General features: G+C 34.0%; 2 protein-coding genes across 4 annotated transcripts; both read right to left on the reverse strand.

The window, feature by feature from the left end:
* Window positions 1–90: 90 nt before the first annotated feature.
* LOC120088493 (disease resistance protein At4g27190-like) lies at window positions 91–23,949 on the reverse strand. 3 transcript variants are annotated; one of them, XM_039045838.1, is made up of 6 exons: window positions 23,742–23,949; window positions 6,080–6,134; window positions 2,259–5,112; window positions 1,477–1,962; window positions 422–922; window positions 91–256 (listed from the first exon to the last, which is right to left on the reverse strand). In XM_039045838.1, exons 3-6 carry the CDS (start codon window positions 5,058–5,060, stop codon window positions 227–229), a joined length of 3,819 nt encoding a protein of 1,272 aa, XP_038901766.1. In that variant the 5' UTR covers window positions 5,061–5,112; window positions 6,080–6,134; window positions 23,742–23,949; the 3' UTR covers window positions 91–226. The 3 variants fall into 3 exon arrangements, with proteins under 3 accessions (XP_038901766.1, XP_038901765.1, XP_038901764.1); XM_039045837.1 differs by lacking the exon at window positions 6,080–6,134 and adding an exon at window positions 8,152–8,221; XM_039045836.1 differs by lacking the exon at window positions 6,080–6,134.
* On the reverse strand, window positions 13,374–14,402 carry LOC120089074. Its single transcript, XM_039046501.1, has one exon. The coding sequence runs from the start codon at window positions 14,400–14,402 to the stop codon at window positions 13,374–13,376; it is 1,029 nt and encodes a 342-aa protein (XP_038902429.1).
* Window positions 23,950–24,150: the final 201 nt, after the last annotated feature.

Here is a 24,150-nt window from a genome sequence, read left to right on the forward strand (position 1 = left end):
CGTCTTCAAATTTGCCATCTTTGGATATTGTCATTTCCAAATACTTGTACCAACTGGAGGCAAGTCCTAATTTCCAGTTCTTCAATATTGTATAATACTCATTCATTTCCAAAGGCAGAGTAATCAAGTTATCATTGTGAGACCCAAACAATGTAAGACTTTGGAGTTTGAGAAATTTTGATATGAGCCAAAAGCTCTCCTTCTCTGCCAGGTTACAAAGTCATTGTTAATTTTTCAAGCTCTGGAATTGTACTACCTGAAATCCACAAATAAAAGTCTCTAACCTTTTATGCAATATATTGAATAAAGAGCAAAAGAAGTTTGTAGGATAACAACACCAGAAGTTAATTAGTACCAAATTGAAGCATATACAATTCTTGCATATATTGGTTATTAATAATATTGAAGATGTATTAATTACCTCTCCCAAGTTTGATGCTTCATCAACTGGAAATATTTCGTTTTCCTCTTCCACATTTAAGTGTTTAATTTCTTTCATATATTTGGTGAAGGACGCTGGAAACATACTCTTCAACTTGGGACAAGAAGTAACATCGACATTCTTGAGATTTGGAAATGACAAAACATCACCAGCATCTTTGTTCCACACGTACATTAAATTTGGTAGACGACTTAAATATAAACTTCTCAATGGCACTGGTACTTTTGTATCGCCGAAGGTCGGCTTTTCAATTTCAAATACCCTTTCCAATAACTGACATGAACAGATATACAAATCATCTAAAAAAACAAGTGATGCTACTATATTTGAAGAAAACATGCATTTCAACTTGTTGCAATCTTTAATCTTCATTGTTTGAAGTTTGGAAAGGGAACTTCCGATCGGTCCATTATTATACCATAGCATCTCCAAATTATTACATCTCTCAATGAATAAATCCTCCAATTGAGGAAATGAAACCTGCAATATTATTAAAATCTCCAGTTAAAAACAATTGTTGTCAATCAGCACCCATTAATAAGCATCTTTCATCTAATGGTTGGAAAATCATTTTTTTATTTTTTATTTTGAAGTTTCCTAAGATAATTCTGGGTCAATCAGCACCCATATTCCATTAGATGAATTTTTTTCCATAAGCCTGCGATCCCAGTGCAGTGTAAATTCTTTCTTTTCTATGGAAATTGATCGAGGGAGTTGATCTGTGTAGGCCATCCTTCTCAAGTTGATCACATCTCTATGTTGTAGCTTCTTCTCTCCAAAATAACACCCAAACATACTCTTTTAGTGAAAACATGATAGAAAAAAAGTGCTTGAAGCAATAAGAATACACATACCTTGTGGGTGAAAAAAGGTTTTGGAACAGGTGTTGACGATAATTAGACTTAATTAGTACCAAATTGTAAAAAATGTAAAGATAATTTATAAAACATAAAAATAATTTCTATTTGTTTCCTTAAATAATGTAAACAGAAGTTATGTATTGGTCATAATAATATTGAAGATGTATTAATTACCTCTCTCAAGTTTGATGCTTCATCTACAGAAAATATTTCATTTTGCTCATCTGCTTCTTTCATATATTTGTTGAAGGAAGCTGGAAACAAACTTTTCAACTTTGGGCAATCATTAACCCGTACTTCCTTTAGATTTGGAATTACCAAAAGATCACCAACATCTTTGTTCCCCACGTACTTTAAATTTGGTAGAAAACGTAAAGTTAAGTTTCTCAATGGCACTACTACTTTTGTATCACCAAAGGTCGGTTTCTCAATTTCAAATACCTTTTCCAATAACACACAAGAATGGATTTCCAAATCATCTAAACAAACAAGTGATGTCACTATGTTTGAAGGAAACACGCATTTCAACTTGTTGCAATTTACAATCTTTATTGTTTGAAGTTTGGAAAAGGAACTTCCGATCGGTCCATTATTATGCCATAGTATCTCCAAATTGTTTCCACTCTCAATTGATAAAAACTTCAACTGAGGAAATGAAACCTGCAATATTATTATAATCTCCTCAGTTAAAAAAAGTTATGATAATTATAGTAACAATTGTCTTTAAAAAGAATACACAAATTAGACACTTAAATTTTTCCATTGGATAATAACATTAAAATCTAAACATGTTTCGAAACAAATTTCTTAGGCTTTCTTTCCAAAACCTCCGCCAAATTATTTGAAAATAGTATGATGTTTTCGAAAGAAAATTACCCAATAAATAGCTATAAACAAACACAATATTTATTAAAGCAACAAACAGAAGGTAAAGAGCAGAATTTTATGGTACATACCTTTCTATCAAAGAATGGAATGATCGTTTCTGGATTTTGTGGGATGAATGGTTTGGTGCAGAAACTTGTAAGTTTTTCCACACCCCATAATCGTAAGGAAGTCAAGGGAGAAGTCCAACTGGTGGTGTGATCTTCAATTTCTACTGATGAAACAATCTCATCCATCATATCACATTTATGTATCTCAATCTCTTGAAGTTCTGAAACACCTTTAAAAATATCTAATGAGAATAGATTCCTTAACTGCTCGCAACTTCCTATTTTTATGACTTTAAGCTTGTTGAAAGGATTTGCTGGAACATGTCTGGGAACGATACTCTCCAACATCATCATTCTACTAAGACCCAACCACTCCAAAGAACTGAAATCATTTATGATCAGATGTGACATTGTTGGATTTCCTTCAATCGCAAGCCACTTCAACAAGGGATAACCATTTCCATTTGCTTTAAAAATAACATTTGGATCAAAATCTGTGGAATCATTATATGCAATAGTCAAGAGTTCAGTTCCTTTTAATAATATGTCAAATACAGTCCAATCAACTGAACCAATCTGCGATTCCATATTAAATGACAAACTCTTCTCACATTTACAAGAATTTCTTCGCAATAATTCAATAACATCATAAGTAAACCCGGTTGTACCAACAAATATAAAGAATTCTCTTAACTTCTTTAGTGTCTGCGAACTCAAATCCTTTGAGAGAATATTTTTAGCCTTCGAAATGTGTAATCTTAAAATAGAAAGATGTAGTAGAGAATTTAATTCTGAAAGCTGTGCATTTTGAATCCATGTATTCTCATACCATAATTCTTCTCCCCATTCATTAAAGCAGTCTCGTATGTCTAGCTCTTCTAATTTGGTCATGCTTGATATAATGTTTGGGCGAATCACCACCAAATTGTAGCATTCAGACACAACTAATACCTTGAGTTGTTTTAATTCAGACATAGCTACAGGTAACTCCGTGATGTTGTTGCACCTAATAATCTTTAAAATTTCCAATTCCTTTAGATGTCCAATTTTATCAATATCTATACACTCACAAGACGATAGACATAATGCTCGAAGTTGCTTTAATGACGTCCATAAGCATGATGGAAAATGCATGTCTCTCAAGTCCAAAACCTTAAGATTTTCCATTCCATCAAAAGATGCATCTACATTTGAGAGTTGAGTATAACATCTTAATATCAACAACTCAAGCTTTGGAAACTTCACGTTTGGAGGAAGGTTACAAGAGTTATTACTCTCTATATAGATTGCACGATAAGATCCACATTTATCCTCATCTAGCCCTTCATCATTTGTATATCCATAGTTCAGCGTACACATGTCATTTGTTGTCGATGCAATGTTTATTGCAGCATCACGAACTATATCATGCATTTTAACATCTTCACCATCCCTTGGATACTTCACCTCTTGAAGTTGGAGCAAAGAAGACGATGCGAGATCTTGAACCAAGTTGACTACCCTATTTCTTGCTTTCTTCCAAGTATTTACCATTTTCAACAATCTCATGCTCATTGCATACATTTGCAAATCTTTTACCGGAATCTCATAATCATCTGGAAATACACTACAAAGAAGAAATAGTAACTTGGCTTCATCTCCATCCAAAAAATCATAACTCAATCTAAGTGAAGCATAAACTTTATCACTCACATCTTTAATATCCATTGCAATGGGATTTTTCAATTTACTTAAAGCATCCTCCCAACAATTTATATGTTTTCCCTTCAATGTTTTTGCAATGATATCAAGTGCAAGTGGTAAGCCTCCGCATTCTCTTGCAACCTCCTTTGCAACGTTTTTCATATCGATTGTATCAAACTTATTGCCAATGATTTTCGTAAAAAACATCCAAGACTCTTCTTCATCTAGAGAAGTCACCTCAAAACACTTATTTGTATTCATATAATTGGTTAGTACATTTTGAAATCGACTTGTCATAAGTACCTTGCATCCTTCTTTACTTGAATCTGAACAAGGAATTCCAATCTCTTTTATAAGATTATATTCCTTCCACAAATCATCCAAAGTAATGAGGATATTACATTTCATTTCGACCAATATATTCCGTAGAAAGGATGCCCTTCCCTCCTTACTCTTCGGCAGTTCTTTATTTAGGATATCTCCAATTTGTTGTTGCATCTGCATTACATCATTAGATTGTCCTACACTCACATCAATTACTCGATCGAACAATTTGTCTTCCAACACCAATTTCTTAACTTCGTTGAGCAAATACGTTTTTCCAACACCTCCCATACCATATATTCCAACTTTTTTGACCTCCGGTCTCGCAAGTGCATCCTTAATTTGTTTGGCCATTGATGTTTTTGATCCTAAAACTTGATAACCATCAGGAATAATAGTATTCTCAGTATCTGGAAGAGGTGCAGGACAACCAACTTCCACAAAGTTGTTTCTTTTGTTTATGAGTTCAAGGACATGAATGGTCCTCTTCTTTGTTTTTCTACTTAGTTGGTGTCGTTGGAGCAAATTAATGCAAGATGGATTGGAATTGGATAGTTCATCATGGACTAATGCATTATCCACATCGACCAACCACTTTGAAACTTGTTCATGGATTGCATATGAATTGCTCCTTGCCTCTTCAACCCTTCGGTGCACATCCCTTTTAGTAGTCTCAAGATTTTCAAGTTGCTCTTTAAGCTCTTCCTTGTTTCTATTGTAGAAAATAATGTAACCAAGTTGATGTCCAATAGGTTTAAAGACACACTTTCCCACTTCTGTTACAATGCCTACTGCAACATCCATTAAAAATGCCATTTTTTGTAATTCTTCTTTTCTCCCTTTAAACTCTTGGTTATCCTTTCATTTTCTGTGGAATGAAAATGGTAAAATTGTATAAATGTATAGATCAAGAATGAAAAAGTTATCATCAGAATAATGGATTAACCTACATAAAAGCCATATGCAAAGAATCGCTACCCGATGGCAAACTTTGTCTTTTTATTAAATATTTATTATATTTTAAAAATTAAGGATGAATAGATATTTTTGTTTTTCACTTTCTATTGCAAAAACTTCTGAAATTTTGTTTTCATAAATCAAAATTAAACGCCAACTTTTGAAATCTTTCACAAAAATTCTAGAGAGAGAAATTAGACTAGGGAAACAAGTTAGTGAAACAGAATTTGAGATATTAAAAAAAAATAAAAAAAAATAGAAGCTATAGAATAAGAATTTATAGAGAGATGTACGGTAGACGGAGAGATCATCACTTAGACCCGATTTCAATTATGGAAAACTTATTAAAGGAGAGCTAATTAGATAAGTTCATAAATTAAGTATAAAACTTTAATTGCTGAATGTGTGTTTTAATTATGGTATGAGTTACGTATCTTGATTTATCCAAGACAATTTTATAAATAGAATTGATATTTACATTATTTAAGCGACCAAGTGTGAGGAAAAAATAACATAAAAGAGAGTTAGTTTGGAGTGTCTTCCAAATATAAGTGTTTTGTTGTTCTCTCGATTATTCTTTTATTGATTATTTGTTTGTGAGTGTTAAAAAATTATTATCAAAGCTTGAGTTTGGATTTTGGAAAACAATAATTGTTTAGGCAAATAGCAAAGAACAATTTGGTTCCCTTCTAAGTTCCTCAACTTACGAAAGAAAATTATAATAATTGGTGTATCCATATGAAAACTCTACTTGGTTCACAAGATGCTTGGAATATTGTTGATAATGGTTATGAAGAACCGAAAACTGATAGAGCTTTAAATTAAGCTCAACGAGAAGTCTTGCAAAATATAAGAAGGAACGACTAAAAGGCTCTCACCATCATTCATCGAGTCATTGATGATCCAAACTTCGAAAAAAATATAGAGCAACTACTGTACATTAAGCATGGAAAATTTTTTAGAATACTAATATAGGAATAGATTGAATCAAGAATGTTCGCATCCAAAAATTGAGATGTGATTATGAATCATTACATATGAAGGAGTCTGAATCAATTTTTATTTATACATCACGATTGCTAGCAGTAATAAATGAAATAAAGAGACATGATGAGACAATAAATGATCAGCAAGTAGTAGAAAAGATACTTCAATAAGTGGATGCAAAATTCGACTTCATCATTGTAGTTATTAAAGAATAAAAAAGGATTTGAGTAAAATATTCGTCTACCAACTTGTAGGTACTTTAGAAGCCTATGAAGAGAAACTTCTCAAGAAGAACAAACAAACAATTGAACAACTTCAGCAATCAAAGTTGCAGCTGAGAGATAACGAAGATGGCCATGAAAAAGGAAAATGAGGTCAAGGACGTGGTGGCAATCACAAAATGGTGATTTCAAAGGTCGAGACTGAAGAAACTTCGATCAAAGAAAATTTGATAAGGGTAATTCAACTCAAATTTATCAAAAGATCGTGGAAGACAAAATTATTTGAGGCTATAGGGAGGGAGATCAAATCATGATAGGGGGTATGATAAAAGTCAGGTTGAATGTTATAATTGTCATAAATTTGGCCATTATTCTTGGGAATACATAAATAAAGTTGAAGAAAATACAATTATGTTGAGAAAGATGATGAAAGGTGGGTCATCTTTACTTTTAGCATACAAAAGTGAAGAAACATGTGAAACTAATGAATGGTTTCTTGATAGCGGCACAAGCAATCACATGTGTGGAAGTAAATTGATGTTCATGAAACTTACAGAATACATCGGTGGTAATATTGTTGGGGTTGATATCCTAAATATCGTAGGATCTTGTAGTGTGTAATTGTATCGTAACAACATTTTATTTATTAATAAAATATATGATGTTTTATTTAATATTTAGTAGAATTAACCCAAAAATCAATAAACTAACATCCAAGGTTATCATCTATAGCTTAAACATGTCTGTAGAAACATATAGATGGATCATGTTTAAGTGATAACCTAAATGATCTGTAGTAGATACATAAGGCTACATACTTTATCCAGGTGACACTACGAGTATGGTCTGCATTATAGATGTTATAATTGTTGTAATATTCCATAGATGATCCAATCCTGATCATTTATGTGGAGATATGTGAGGATGGTATTATATATGAAGGAGATTGTATAAGACTAGACTACGAAATAACCAGTCTCATTATACAACATCGTTCATAATAAAGACTTACATTTTACTAGAATGACCATAGGTGACATGACCTGAATTCTGAGTGAGTTGTGAACTCCTGTCTATGAAGTTGGATCTGGGGATTTTTCTAATTGTGGAATTGGGAACACAGCTATACAAGAAAGAATTCATTCCTTCCTAATGTCGTGGTAAGTAAATAAATTGGTCCCTTAAGGGTTGATTCCAGGGCTTGAACAATGTGGTGTCGCACCCTCTCTTAATCCTAGAGGAGTTTGGTCATAATTAGACTATGACTTATTGTTCGTTAGAGGAATCCATAGTACTTAAGGAGTTAAATGTAGCTATAGGGGCAAAATGGTAATTTTGACCCACTTATACTTACGAGAAATTTGTGAAGTGATGCGCACTATTGATTGGTTATATCCAGTGGACACAGAAATATGTCTTTAGTGTGAAGACTGCAACTGTTGATCTTAAGCAGAGTTCCCAACAGTTAATGGATTTTAAATAATTTAACTAAAAGAGTTTAATTAATTATTCAAGTACCATTGGAACTTCATGTTATGTAACGACCGGATCCTTACATACTATGGTCCGACCGCTACGACATGCATGCTTAGACTTTTCTATTATGAGATGAGTTTTGGTAATAATCTCAAAATAACGTATCTAAGATTCTATTAATTAGGTAGAAAACTATATAAAAAGTTTATTTTACAAAACACCAGGATCCATAAAACACTATCGTAGTGATACAAAAATGCATATACCTATAATAGTGAGTTTAATAGTTGGCTATTTGAGCGACGTCCAGTTTTGCCACATACGTTGTGTCCTTACCTACAAAGTTTGTAAAAATAGGATGAGTATATAATATACCCATTAAGTAGTTCTCACATAAGGTAGTGACCAAATGCACAATCACATGCAACATGTCCTGAAAACATATGATTGGGACCGAAAATATATAATAACATTTGGTGGTCGGTTATGCTTCTAACGTAAATTTCTCCGCCCTGATAGGAAGATGAGGACTTAGGCGGAAACTAAACCATCTGATGATTAGCGGGTCATGTAGTCAGTAGGGCTAGAGTCGCATCCCACATCAACCATTAACATAAACGTAAGATTAGACCAGAGAGGTGCAACCATAGATACCCTGTTAGTCCCTAGCATAAACTTGACATAGAATTGGGTCTAGAGGGGTGCAACCATACATCCCCTGCTAGCCCTCAAATAATCTTGACATAGAATTGGGTCTAGAAGGGTGGAACCATACATGCCCTGCTAGCCCTAGAAGCATAACCTTTATCTAATTAAAAATTAATCTTATGAAACAAACATAATGCATGAGGTCCCTTTTGATAAACGTATTTTAAACATGTAATGCAACATAACAATAACATAAATTATTCAACATATTAAAGGTACACTACCATGAAACAATGGTGAGATAACTACTTACCTTGACTGCGATCCTAAGTTTATTCCTTATTATTCCTTATGGTTAATCAGTAGAGCTTTTCCTCTTAAATCAAAAGAAAATTGGGCAGCACTTCCCTTACGTTTCCTCCTTCAACTAATAGAATTATTTCACCATTTTCACACGATTTTTACTACTGTGTTTTTGTTTGAGAATGAGTTTTAACTTCCAGCCCAAAGCCTCCTATTTATAGCCGTTCAGCTCTTCTCTGTGTGACAACTCATCCTACAAATAGCTTCTTTTAAATTACTTAGGTTTAAAGAATTTCTCTTAATAAGACACCTAATTTTGGGTAACGTTTGTCCTTACGTCTTCAACCTTTGTTTGTATTCAATTTTAGGGTTCTCCATGTATAATTTATAAGATCGTGGCCAAATTCAACGCATAATCCACGCTTCTGTCCAAATCTCACTCTCTTTGTTTTCAGAATCTCGCTCTCTCCAACTTTCTTGTTGGTTTGGCTCTCGTGACTTTCACTTTCGCTCTCGCTCTCGCTGGTCTCGCTCTCGCTCTTGCTCTCTCCCACTGTCTCGTTGAGAATCTCGCTCTCTTTACTCTCTCTTTCTCCAATTTTCTCTCCGATTTCACTCTCTCCAATTTTCTCTCCAATCTCGCTAGTTTTCACTGCTTGTGGATTCCACTTCCCCTTTTTAACTCTTTCAAATTTTAAGAGTATATGGGCAATTAATTCACCTCCAATTCTTCTAATAAACAGTGCCCAAACAAAAGTTATCTACTGCCATTTGTCTCTTGAATTAGCTAGCGTCCAACTTCTAATTAATCCTCCCTGATTCTGCCCCCTTATTCATTATTTTTGGATAATTAATAAATTTCTTATTTTTTTCTAATTCTAAATTTCTACCCGACTTTCCTATTAAGTTCATATATTTTTCATTCTTAATTATATATTTTATTTGTTTTTCCTGCTTTCTAAATTAGGGTTAGGGTATTACATTTACCATCCCTTTAAATAAAATTTTGTCCTGCTTAACATTTGATATTTAATTACCTGAAGTGTATGCGTACAAATTTGGGTTGTTACAATCTTCCCCCCTTAAGAACTTTCGTCCTCGAAAGTTTCTTGGTTCTTAAACAGATAAGGGTATTTGACTTTCATCTCTTCTTCTCGTTCCCATGTAGCTTCTTCTACTTGCTGATTTCTCTAGAGAACCTTCACTAAACTTATTTCCCGATTACGAATTGACTTCTTTTCTCTTTCTAGGATGCAAATTGGAGTCTCTTCATATTCCAAGTTTTCACTTATTTGTAGAGGTTCATAATTTACTACATGTGATGGGTCAAATACGTATTTTTGAAGCATCGATACATGAAAGACATTATGTATTGTAGAAAGGGTAGGTGGTAATGCTAATCGATAAGCTACTTGGCCAATACGTTCTAATATTTCAAGGGGTCCAATAAAGCGGGGGCTAAGTTTGCCTTTTCGTCCGAAACACATAATGCCTTTCATTGGTGCTACCTTTATAAATACGTGATCTCCTACTTTGAATTCCAACTCTTTTCGACGATTATCAGCATAATTCTTCTATCTGCTTTAAGCTGTTCTCATTCTTTCCTGAATTAGCTTAATTGACTCTGATGTTTGCTACACCAATTCAGGTCCTAGTAGTGTTCGCTCCCCGACTTCATCCCAGTGTACAGGGGATCTGCATTTCTTTCCATATAAGGCTTCAAAGGGAGCCATACCAATTGTAGCCTGATAACTATTATTATAAGCAAATTCTATAAGATGTATCTGCGAATCCCATGCTCCAGTGAAATCCAAAGCACATGCCCTCAACATGTCTTCTAGGATTTGATTAACTTATTCTGTTTGGTCATCAGTTTGTGGATGGAAGGCTGTGCTGAAATTTAGTTGTGTGCCTATTGCTTTCTACAAACTTTTCCAGAACTTAGAGAGGAAAGAGGGTCTCGATCTGAAACAATTGATACTAGGATTCCATGTAACTTGATGACTTCTTTTAAGTACATTTGAGTTAGTGCTTCCGTAGTCTTAGTAGTCTTGCATGGTAGGAAGTGGGCCGATTTGGTGAGTCGATCTACAATCACCCAAATCATGTTGTGGCCTTTAACAGTTCTCGGGAGTCCTGAGATGAAGTCCATAGAAATATGCTCCCATTTCCATTCTGGAACATTTAGAGGCTGAAGGAGTCCTTGTGGTCGTTGCCGTAGAGCTTTCACTTGGTGACAAACCAAACATTTACTTACATAGTCGGCTATATCCTTTTTCATGTTACACCACTAGTAATCTGCTTTCAAGTCTCAATACATTTTGGTACTCCCAGGATGTATTGAAAATCATGATTCGTGAGCTTCCTTCAATAGCTCTTTCTTGATTTCTTTATCATCTGGTACACGTAAACGTCCATGATGGAGGAGTGCAGAGTCTGGGGCTGTAGAGAATTGACTGGTTTCTCCATTCTCTGATTGTAGTTGTTTGTTTAGGTATTTATCTATTTGTTGTGCATCAATTATCCTTTGCCTTAATGCAGGTCTTGCACTTGCTATTTGAGTTGTGAAGGTTTCTGGTATTAGTGAGATCTCGACTCTTTCAAGGTCATCAATTATGTATTTGGAGATGGTACTTAGGGCTGCTGTATGAGCTGACTTTCTGCTAAGAGCATTTGCAACAATGTTAGCTTATCTTGGATGATAGAGGATCTCACAGTCATAGTCTTTGACTAATTCTAACCATCTTCGTTACCTCATATTTAACTCTTTCTGGGTAAATAAGTACTTAAGGCTTTTATGATCTGTATAAATTTGGATCTTTTCCCCATATAAGTAATGTCTCCATATCTTTAAGGCAAAGACTACAGCAGCTAACTCCAAGTCATGAACGGGATAATTTTGTTCATAAGGTTTTAGTTGTCTTGAAGCATATGCTATTACCTTTCCATGTTGCATCAATATACAACCAAGCCCCTTTTTCGATGCGTCACTATACACAGTTCAACCCCCTGATCCGTCAGGTATAGTGAGAATAGGGGTTGTGGTCAACCTTTCTTTTAGTTCCTGGAAGCTTTGCTCACAAGCTTGATTCCAGACAAGGATTATTCTTCTTGGTGAGGTTAGTTAAGGGTAATGCTATACTTGAGAAATTCTTCACAACTCGTCTATAATATCATACTAATCCAAGGAAGCTTCGCACTTCGCTGACTGTTGTTGGGCGAGGCCAGTTGCTAACTATTTCCGTCTTAGCAGGATATACTAAGATTCCTTCTTGCTTTACAATATGCCCTAGGTAGGCGACTTGTCGCGTCCAAAACTCACACTTAGAGAATTTGGCATATAACTTTTCATTTCTTAGTATGGAAAGGATGTCCCTAAGATGTTTTTCATGTTCTGCCTCAGACTTGGAATAGACCAAAATATCATCTATAAAAACGATCACAAAGTTATCAAGATAATCCTTAAAAATTCTATTCCTCAAGTTCATGAAGGCTACTGGGGCATTCGTTAATCCAAAGGGCATCACAACGAATTCATAATGCCCATATCTTGTTTGGAAAGCAGTCTTGGGTATATCAGACTCCTTGATTCGTAGTTGATGATAACCAGATCGTAAGTCTTTTTTGGAGAATACTGAGGCTCCTTGTAATTGGTCAAATAGGTCATCAATGTGTGGGAGTGGGTACTTATTCTTTATTGTCAACTTATTCAACTCCCGATAATATATACATAAACGCATTGATCCAACATTTTTCTTAACAAATAAGACAGATGCTCCCCATGGAGACACGCTAGGGCGTATAAATCTCTGATCTAACAATTCTTGTAATTGTATTTTGAGTTCTTTTAATTCTGCATGTGCCATTCTATATGGTGCTTTAGATATTGGTTCAGCTCCAGGAATTAGATCTATACAAAATTCTATTTCTCGACTAGGTGGTAAACCTGGTAGCTCTTCTAGGAATACATCTTCAAATTCTCTTATTACAGGAATGGCCTTAATTTCATCCTTCTGGTTTCGTAAATCCACTACACCTGCTAAATATGCCCAAGCCCCATGGTTGAGCAAATGTTTAGTTTTTAAGGCTGAAATTATTCTTGGGGTTGTTTGTGTATTAGAACTCTTAAACTTAAACTTGGTTCCTGTTGGAAAGATGAATATGACCTCTTTATTATGGCAATCTATGCTTGCATAATTTGCTGCTAACCAGTCCATACCTAGTATTATGTCAAAATCACTTATGTCTAGGATGATAAGGGTCACTCCTAGTTTATGTCCTGATACTGACAATTCACAGTTTTCCACTACTGAGTTGGCCAACATAGATACTTCGGCCGGAGTAGCTACGGATAGAATGTAGCCTAAGGGCTTTGATGTTAATTGGGCATGTTGTCAAATGTTGTAGAAATGAATGAATGACTAGAGCCCGAATCAAATAAAGTGAAGGCATAATACCCGAGGATGGGTAATGTACCTGTAACCACTACATCTTGATCCTCTGCCTCTTGATGTGTAACATCAAACACCTGTCCTTTCTATTGTTGGGTAACCTTGTTACTAGTAGGCTGGGTGGTCTGGGAAGTTGATACTTGGTTGATGAGATTTGGGCAAGCCTTTGCATAGTGACCCATCTGGCCGCAGTTGAAACACACCCCTAAGTTCCGAAGACATTGCCCCTGATAGTGTTTTCCACAATTTCTGCACTTAGGATATGTGAATGTTTGACTCTTCTGTTGTGACTGTACGCCCTGAGTACTTTGGGAAATTTTTGCTTGCCATTGTGAACGTTGGAAGCCCTGTTGGGTGAATTTTCTCTTTTTATTTGGCATGAATACTCGTTTACAAGTTGAGGTTTTGGCAGCAAGATCTACTTCCATGAGTAAGGCCGACTCGAGGGTAAGGGCATACTCTTTGTGTCGGAAAGCAGTAACAATGCCTCGAATGCCTTCTCTTAATCTCCAAATAAACCTTTCCATCTTCTTCTCTTTTGTGTCCACTAGTCGAGGAACAAAGTGAGACAAGAGATCAAATTTTCGTTCATACTCTGCCACTGACATTTTCTCTTGACGAAGATTAAGAAATTCCACTTCCTTTTTATATCTCACTGTCAAAGGGAAATACTTGTTGTAAAAAGCCTGATTGAATTGCTGCCATGAGACTGTACTTTTGATTGTTCTTTGTGTGGATTCCCACCAGAACTTTGCATCGCCTCTTAACATGAAGGTGGCATAATTTACTTTTTGTTCTTCTGGGATGTTCATATGGCGGAAAATAGTTTCTATTTCTGTTCTCCAATTTTTTAATATAATTGGATCCACAGATGATCCATCAAATGTTGAAGGATTGAACATCCTGAATTCTCGAATGATCTTCGAGTCATTTTTATCGTTGGTTATTGGTGTGGTGGACGAGGTTGTGTTTCCATTACTCGTATTTTGTATTAGTATTTGTAGCGCCTCTGGTGTAAGTAACACATAAGGCATCTGTCCATGTCCTTGATTTTGATCCCTTGTGGATTCACTTCGAGGTCTGCCTCGTTGTATTAGAGCCCTTTGTGGTGGCATCTGGTACACACATTTTATTTTCATAATAAGGAAGCAATATAATTTTAAATTTGTTTTAACTCATACTTTATGTTTACTAAATTATTTACTAAATTACTCGTTTGAAAATTCTACTTACCAGCGTATTTGGCATAACGGTGGGCATCACTTAACAAGCCGAACAATCAAACACCACGACTCGTCTAATTAGTACAGCCTAATTGGCTCAAATGCTCTGATACCAACCTGTAACGACAGGATCCTTACATACTATTGTCCGACCACTACGACATGCATGCTTAGACTTTTCTATTATGAGATGAGTTTTGGTAAAAATCTCAAAAGAACATATCTAAGATTTTATTAATTAGGTAGAAAACTATATAAAAAGTTTATTTTACAAAACATCGGGATCCATAAAACACTAGCGTAGTGATACAAAAATGCACATGCCTATAATAGTGAGTTTGATGGTTGGCTATTTGAGCGACGTCCAGTTCTTCCACCTACACTGTGTCCTTACCTACAAAGTCTGTAAAAATAGGATGAGTATAAAATATACCTAGTAAGTAGTTCTCACATAAGGTAGTGACCAAATGCACAATCACATGCAACTTGTCCTGAAAACATATGATTGGGACCGAAAACATATAATAACATGTGGTGGTCGGTTATGCTTCTAACGTAAATTTCTCCGCCCTAATAGGAAGATGAGGACTTAGGCGAAAACTAAACCATCTGATGATTAGCAGGTCATGTAGTCAGTAGGGCTAGAGTCGCATCCCACAACAACCATTAACATAAACGTAAGATTGGACAAGAAAGGTGCAACCATAGATACCCTGTCAGTCCCTAGCATAAACTTGACATAGAATTAGGTCTAGAGGGGTGTAACCATACATGCCCTACTAGCCCTCAAATAATCTTGACATAGAATTGGGTCTAGAAGGGTGGAACCGTAACATGCCCTGCTAGCCCTAGAAGCATAACCTTTATCTAATTAAATTTTAATCTTATGAACAAACATATGCATGAGGTCCCTTGTTGATAAACGTATTTTAAACATGTAATGCAACATAACAATAACATAATTATTCAACATATTAAAGGTACACTACCATGAAACAATGGTGAGATAACTACTTACCTTGACTGCGATCCTAGTTATTCCTTATTATTCCTTATGGTTTAATCAGTAGAGCTTTTCCTCTTAAATCAGAAGGAATTTGGGCAGCACTTCCTTATGTTTCCTCCTTAAACTTACAGAATTACGTCACCATTTTCACACGATTTTTACTACTGAGTTTTGTTTGAGAATGAGTTTAACTTCCAGCCCAAAGCCTCCTATTTATCGCGTTTTCCAGCTCTTCTCTGTGTGACAACTCATCCTATAAATGCTTCTTAAAATTACTTGGTTTAAGAATTTCTTTTAATAAGACACCTAATTTTGGCTAACATTTGCCCTTAACGTCTTCAACCTTTGTTTGTATTCAATTTTAGGGTTCTCCATGTATAATTTATAAGATCGTGGCCAAATTCAACGCATAATCCACGCTTCTATCCAAATCTTGCTCTCTCTGTTCTCAGAATCTCGCTCTCTCCAGCTTTCTCGTTGGTTTGGCTCTCATGACTTTCGCTCTCGCTGGTCTCGCTCTCGCTCTCGCTCTAGCTCTTGCTCCCGCCCTCTCTCACTGTCTCGCTGAGAATCTCGTTCTCTTTGCTCTCGCTTTCTCCAATTTTCTCTCCAATCTCGCTCTCTCCACTCTCGCTCTCTCTCCAATTTTCTCTCGAATCTCGCTAGTTTTCATGCATTGTTGCCTTCACTGCTTGTGAATTCCACTTCCCCTTTTTATCTCTTTCAAATTTTAAGAGTATATGGGCAATTAATTCACCTTCATTTCTTCCAATGAGCAGTGCCCAAACAAAAGTTATCTACTGCCCTTTGTCTCTTGAATTAGCTAGCTTCCAACTTCTAATTAATTCTCCATAATTCTGCCCCCTTATTCATTATTTTTCGATAATTAATAAATTTTTTTTTTTCTAATTCTAAATTTCCACCCGACTTTCCTATTAAGTTAATATATTTTTCATTCTTAATTATATACTTTATTTGTTTTTCCTGCTTTCTAAATTAAGGTTAGGGTATTACATTTACCATCCCTTTAAATAAAATTTCATCCTGCTTAACATTTGACATTTAATTTCCTGTAGTGTATGTGTACAAATTTGGGTTGTTACAAGTTATTGGTCCGTGAGATCCCTACTATAGCTCAACAGTGATTAAATGAGAATCAATTTTGAATTTAATTTCAATTGTTCAAATTGATCGAGGGAATTAATTATATGTGATATAATTAATGTTAGTTAAATATATTTGATATAATTACTATAATGTATATGATACATTATAATATACCGTTTATTTGAGAGGAAATAAATATTTAAATATGATTCAAATATTAATTATATGAAATAGGTTCATATAATAAAATTTTATATAAATTTGATTTATATTAAAAACCATTAATGAGATAATTAAAACTATAGGTTATATTGTATATGATACAATATAAACTATAGGTTATATGTTATATATGATATAACCATATAGTAATATATTATATAAAGTTAGTTATTATATATACATATTTTTAATTAAAATTATTAATTTACTTTTAGTAATTTTAATTTTAAAATCAAAGGAGGTAAATAACTTCCCTTCTCTAATCTCTCAACTCACGACGTGTGAACGGTGGTGGTTGGTAGATGGTCTTCTTCACTAGTTCTGAAAGAAATATTCTCTCTGAAAAAAAGTTGGTGATCTCAGAAAGAAAATTCACAGAAAGCTTTCGTCTCTCAATTTCTCCCTCTCATGCAAAATAATCTAAAAGTCCATTCAACTCCTTAGAGATTCTCATCCTAAAAGAGAATACAGGAGTTTCCAATTGGTGGTGACCATTTTAGATTGTTCGTGTTTTTTTCGTGACAGGTCCGAAGAAGGAAATTTTCGTTAAGCCTCTTCGTTCTTCAAGGATAAGACTCCCTAACCCTAATTTTTTTCCTTTTATTTTCTTTGTTGGTATGCTGTGAATTTTACTATTATTGCATAATCATATTCCCTAATTTTCGTTTCTGTGAAAAAAGAAAAAAATTGGATGCCATCTTTCCGTTAGGGCCTTCACGGGTTATTTCAATTGGTATCAAAGCGAGGTTTTTGGTCCCAAATTTTTTATTTTCCAGAATTTGAATTACATAATTGGTGGGTAGCATTTTGTATATGTTCATGCGGTGGATGTTGAATATGATCGATAATTATTGGAGGTTTTCAAGATTGACCATTTAGATTTACAACTTTAATTTTACAAAATTTGGTTTGTAAGGACCCATGTTCTTGGAATATAATTTGCCATCGAGTCTGTATTTCATGTTTTTGAGTCGTTCATGGTTATTCCGGTGGATTTCTATTGAAAATGAAGCCAAGAACGGAGAAAATTTGAAGGTGATCGCTATTTTGTTGCAACGCTGCGAAAGGCATAATGGAACATTCTTTCCATAGCATTGCAACGCTAGGACACGGCGTTGCAATGCTGCGAGATGGACATAATGAATGTTTCACGACCAATTTAGTTCATGGCTCTTTTGGTTCTTGTCCGGTTTGGTTGGTTCGAGCGGTTCGGGTGCTAAGCGGCTCGGATCGAGCAGTTCAAGATCCAGTTCACTTGTTTAAAACTGGTTTGGCTATTATTTTTAATAGTTAGTTTTTTAGTTAAATTAATATAAGTGTTATACTAATTTAATTAATTGTTTATGTGTCCAATCCCAGTCCAAGAATTTTTTTAAATTATGCATATGATGTATGATCTGTCTCTTATACACATCTAGATGTGTATAAGAGACAGGATTTATGTTTATTATTATATGTCATAATATATGTCATATAGTAAAAATCCCACCATAGGCTATGCATAATTCATGCATTATTTATGTTATAAATGTTATAATATATAGTTGCGTAATTTTAGACTTATAGCATGCACATGCATCATATAGTATAAATTTTATAATATATGCATGCATGCATTAATAACACATTCATGCATCATTCATACTATAAGAGTTATAATATATAGCATGTATGTATGCATGTATGTATGTTATTAGTTTTTCATTACTTTAGCATATAAGTATTATGTGTTACTAATGAAATAGAATTTCATTACTTTAGCATATAAGCATTTATACTATAAGAGTTATAATATATAACATGTATTTCACTTATTTTATAAAAGTTATAATTAAATGAATTAGAAATTAAAATCAACAATTTAGAATTACATGTAAACCTTAGGTTAAAATCATGTTTTAAATAGTTTTAAAATATGATTCACATAGAACTAAGATCACTTTTCTAATGATATTAGAAATTATTTAATCTTTTAATCACTTTAATAGGATTAAATTAGTTTTAATTAACATATTAAAACTATAGCAAATGTATCTACAAGAAACCTTTTGTTTAAGGCTAGTTCTGTCTAGGTTGGGGTACTTAAGTTAACGCAAACAGAACACCCCTACCTGAAAACTGACCTTGAAAGGTGAATTAGATAGATTTGCTACAAGCATGCAATTATTGATTAATATTTGTTAAAGTGCTTAATAAACAATAATCAAAGTTATTTAACTATTCAAAGTAAGTGTTGTTTTGGGCAAATTTAAACAACCACTTAGTAAAAATCAGTATTTGGATTTTCCTAAGTTAAATAACTCTAGGTAAAACACTTTTAATGGGAGGAAAATTGGGTATATGATACTTCATTTTTTTCTTTTCGCGTTTCTCCCTAAAAATTCACGTCGTGACATCTATAGTTGGTCTTGAGGAAACTTTGCTTGTGTCCCCCTACGGATGATGTTTGTATAGATCAATATCAAGGTGAATGTAGTGAGTGTTTATAGTAAGTGGGAGTGAGACGTGTGTCAACACATCCTTCAGTCTCTCTCATTAGTTTGAAGTAAAGTTTCATGTTCGACATCGAGGCATCTTTGCTTGTGTCCTTGTACGGATGGCCATTTGCATGACTCTTTATTAAAATTCTAGAAATGGATAGGGCTGCTTTAGTTTTTGTCCTAGTCGGTTTTTTCCTACAATTGGCTCATTAGGGCAGAACTTTAGAGTCTAAAATGAGGGGTTACATTTACAAGAAATTGTTAAATGAGTTTAACAATTTCTTGACCGAACAATTGTGACTAATAGTTACAGAAAAAAGAAGTTGTTTTGTCTATTAGTTGAGATAGTCTCATTTTAGTGAAGGGATACCTGATCACCCTACAGTGATTTTTGTCCTACCTCACTGAAACATCATTGTAAAATAGATGTCACTTAGGGTATATTAGTTTGTTTTGCTAAACTTGATTGGTTTTTCAAATGGTTAAATGCACATATATTAATACAAATAATTTGTACGGTTTCAATAAATAAATTTATAAATATGACTTCCACAACTCATAATTTGCTTGCCACCAACAAACTTACCAATGATAATTATACAACTTGAAAAAACACAATCAACATGATTTTAATCATTGATGACCTCTGGTTTATCCTTATGAAGGATTTTCATCCTATTCCTGCTCAAAATGCTCCTCGAAATGTTCGGGAGACATATGAGCGATGGATACGGACAAACAAGAAGGCCCCAGCATATATCTTTGCAAGCCTTTAAGAAGTCTTTGCCAAGAAGCATCAGCCCATGCACACGGCTCATGAGATCATGGAGTCCCTAAGGGGAATGTCTGGATAACCGTCTGCATGACTCAGGTACAATGCTATCAAATTCATCTTCAATGCCCGTATGCAAGAAGGGATGTCTGTTAGAAAACATGTTCTCAATACGATGGTCCACTTCAACCTGGCGAAGATGAATGGATCTGTCATCGATGAAGCCAATCAGGTTAGCTTCATTCTGAAAACTTTACCTGAAAGTTTCCTATAGTTCCGTAGCAATGCTGTTATGAATAGGATTGATTACAACCTGACTACCTTGCTCAATGAGCTTCAGACTTTCTAATCCTTGATTAAAAGTAATAACAGAAGGGTGAAGAAAATGTTGTTTCATCCTCTAAAAAGTTCTACAGAGGTTCGACCGAGTGAAACAAAGTCTATGTGTTCTTCTTCTGGCACCAAAAAGTGGAAGAAGAAGACAGGTGGAAAGGGGAAGGCTAACCCACTAACTACTATCCAAAAGGGCAAGAAAACCAAGATTTCAAAGGGAATCTATTTCCATTGCAACTAGAGAAGAGGAACTGTCCTAAGTACTTGGCAGAAAAGAAGAAGTCCAAGCAAGGTAAATATAATTTTCTTGTTTTTGAAACTTGTTTAGTGGGGAATGATGATTCAACCGGTATAATAGATTCAGGTGCCACTAACCATATTTGTTTTTCATTTTAGGGAATTAGTTCTTGCCGACAACTGAAAGCTGATAAGATGACGATGCATGTTGAAACTGGACATGTCGTGCCAATTGTACTACTGAGAGGACTCCGACTTACTTTACATAATAGATATATTTTACTAGAAAATGTATTTTTTGTTTCTAGTTTAATGAGGAACTTGATTTCTATAAAGTGTTTAAATTGAACAAAATTATATTGTTAATTTACTTGTAAATAAAATGTTTATTTCTAAGAATTTTATAAATCTGTGTTCTACTAAGCTGGAAAATAATTTGTATGTGCTAAGACGGTTAGCAACTAAAGCCTCCTTAATACTGAAATGTTTAAAATTGAGATAACTCAAAATAAAAGTCTTATATGTTCTCCTAAATAAAATGCCTAACTTTGGCACTTAAGATTAGAACACATCAATCTCAATAGGATTAAGAGATTGTTGAAGAATGAACTTCTAAGTGAGTTAGAAGAAAATTCTTTACTTGTAAGATTGTGTTGAATAAACTTTCAGTCCTCTGTGGTCCAACAAATGTTAAAGTAAGAGAAGAGTTTGAATATTTCACACTTTTACTGATGATTATTCAAGATATAAGTATGTTTATCTAATGCAACATAAGTTTGAATCTTTTGAAAAGTTCGAAGAATTTAAGACTGAGGTTGAAAGTGCATTAAATAAAAAAATTAAAATATCTCGATCTGATCGAGGTGGAGATTTTTTGGATCTAACATTCTATAACTATTTGATGGAACATGGAATTGTATCCGAATTCTCAGTACCTGGTATACCTCAGGAGAATGGTGTATCAGAAAGGAGAAATCGAACCCTTTTGGACATGGTTCAGTCTATGATGAATTATGCTTCCTTACTTAGCTCGTTTTGGGGGTTATGCTGTACAAACTGGAATTTATATTTTGAGCTGTATTCCATCCAAAAGTGTTACTAGAACACTTTTGAAGTTATGGAATGGTCATAAAGGTAGTTTATGCCATTTTAGGAATTTGGGGTTGCCCAGCATATGTGCTTGAGACAAATCCTAAGAAACTGAAATCTTGTTCAAAATTGTGTCTATTTATAGACTACTCTATAGAAATAAGAGGTGGTTACTTCTACAATCCTCAAGAAAATAAAGTGTTTGTATCAATAAACACTACATTTTCAGAAGAAGACCATATAAGGGAGCCTAAGCCACACAGTAAGATTGTGTTGAATAAACTTTCCAATGAAACTATCGAACCTTCAACAAGATTTGTTGAAGAGCCCAACACCTCAACAAGAGTTGTTGAAGTTGGATTATCTAGTAGGTCAAATCAACTTCAAGTGTGGAGGGAGCCTCGGCGTATAGTGGAGAGTTGCAAACCCGCCTGTTTGTTATATGGGTTTAACAGAAATCCTAGCTATGTTAGCTCACGGAGATGTTAAGAATCCATTATCTTATAAAAATGCAATGGAGGAAATTAACAAAGATGAGTGGATCAAAATCATGGATCTCGAAATTTAACCTATGTACTTCAATTCGGTTTGGGATCTTGTAGATCAACTAGATGGGGTTAAACCTATAGGCTGTAAGTGGATCTACAAGAGAAAATGGGGTGCTGATGGGAAGGTGCAAACCTTCAAGGTTAGGCTTATTGTAAAGTATTATACCCAAGTTGAGGGACTCAACTATGAGGAGACTTTCTCACCTGTTGCCATGTTAAAGTCTATCTAGATCCTCATGTCCATTACCTTATATTATGACTATGAGATTTTACACATGGATGTCAAGACCGCTCTTCTAAATGACATTCTTGAGGAGACCATTTAATGGAGCAACCTGAGGGATTCATAACCCAAGGTCAAGAGCAAAAGGTTTGCAGGCTTAGTCAGTCATTTATGTAATCAATTTTTTTTTTCTTTAAAAATAACAACAAACGAATCACAAAGATGATAGTTGATTTTTTTTTTTTAGTACGCTTTTAGTTTCTTTTTTGTTTAAAGAAAAATTAACTAAATAAACTAATTAATTTAAACATAGGAGAAAAAAATTGAAACTAGTTGAAGATTAAAAAAGAAAAAGAAAAAAAATTACTATTACCCGTATAAGATGCTTAAGGGAAATCCTTGGTAGGCTTTAAGTTTTCTTTCTTTCTTTTCTTTTCTTTTCTTTTTTTTTTTTTTTTAATTTAAACTTTAATGAAAAAAACATGAAATTAGTAGGGGAAAATTGGAAATAGTTTTAGATTTTTTTCTTTTTTTTTTTTTTTTAGAAAAAAAACTACTAGTTATCATCCCATAAAGATGCTTATCGGAAATCTTTCCATAGCCTTTAAGTTCTTTTTTTCTTTTTAATTTAAACTAAACAAATAAATAAAACCAACTAACTTAAATTTAACAGAAAAAAAAAAAAAAAAAATATCTAGTTAGGAAAATTTGAATTAGCTTAAGTTTTTTTTAAACAAAACGACTGATAGATTTCTAAGAAAGGTATTATTGTAATCACTATGTGAAAGAAGTTGGAAAAGAAGTTTTTTTTAAAAAAATATTAGTGCTGTCCTTTTGAAAATTTTTTGGGTTAGATTTAACAATTTGCCATTTCTAAGCTTCAATTGTGAAAACTAAAAACAAGAAAACAAAAAACCTGTTTTTTTTTTTTCTTTTACTTTTTCTTTGTTTCTCTCCACCACATCTCTATTTTTTCATCATTGACCACTGCCATCGATTCTTTTGGTTGTCACTTCTATATTCTTCTTCATCTTTTATAGAAGCTAGCAATTCTACTGAAATATTATCTATATAATAGAAAGTAATGATTAACAGGCATGAGCAGATGATCTACAAGAATCAGATCATGAAAAATATACAAAAACCAGACTTAATTAAGATCTATGATTTATGATGCTAGAAATAGAGTTCAAAAAGAGAAGCGGAATACTTACTTGGTTGAAATGAAGAAACCGAAGCTACAGCGTCTGAGAGACTAAACCAAAGCACAAGAGATATAAGAGATGTGGTCGTGGGTTTCGCAAGAAGCTTGCCTTTAGGAAAGTAAAGTACTCAATTATTCCGTTCCACTGTTCCCATGGAGAAAATTCAAGAGACCTTTATGAGAGAAAAGGATGAGAGAGTTGTGATTGGCAGAGCAGAGAGCCCGTGAAGGTGCAATAAAATTTAGGTTAGAATACCATTTAAGTCCTCCTACATTGATTCTTCTATGCTTCAATTTTAGTCTTCATTGTTTCAATAATTTTAAATTTAGTCTTTCAAAATTATTATTTTTTACTCGCATCAATTAAATAATAATGATAATTTTCATGCAATGAAATATAATATGTAAATATATTTTAA

The sequence above is a fragment of the Benincasa hispida genome, chromosome 10 (genome assembly GCF_009727055.1).
Source record: "Benincasa hispida cultivar B227 chromosome 10, ASM972705v1, whole genome shotgun sequence".
NCBI lineage: Eukaryota > Viridiplantae > Streptophyta > Magnoliopsida > Cucurbitales > Cucurbitaceae > Benincasa > Benincasa hispida.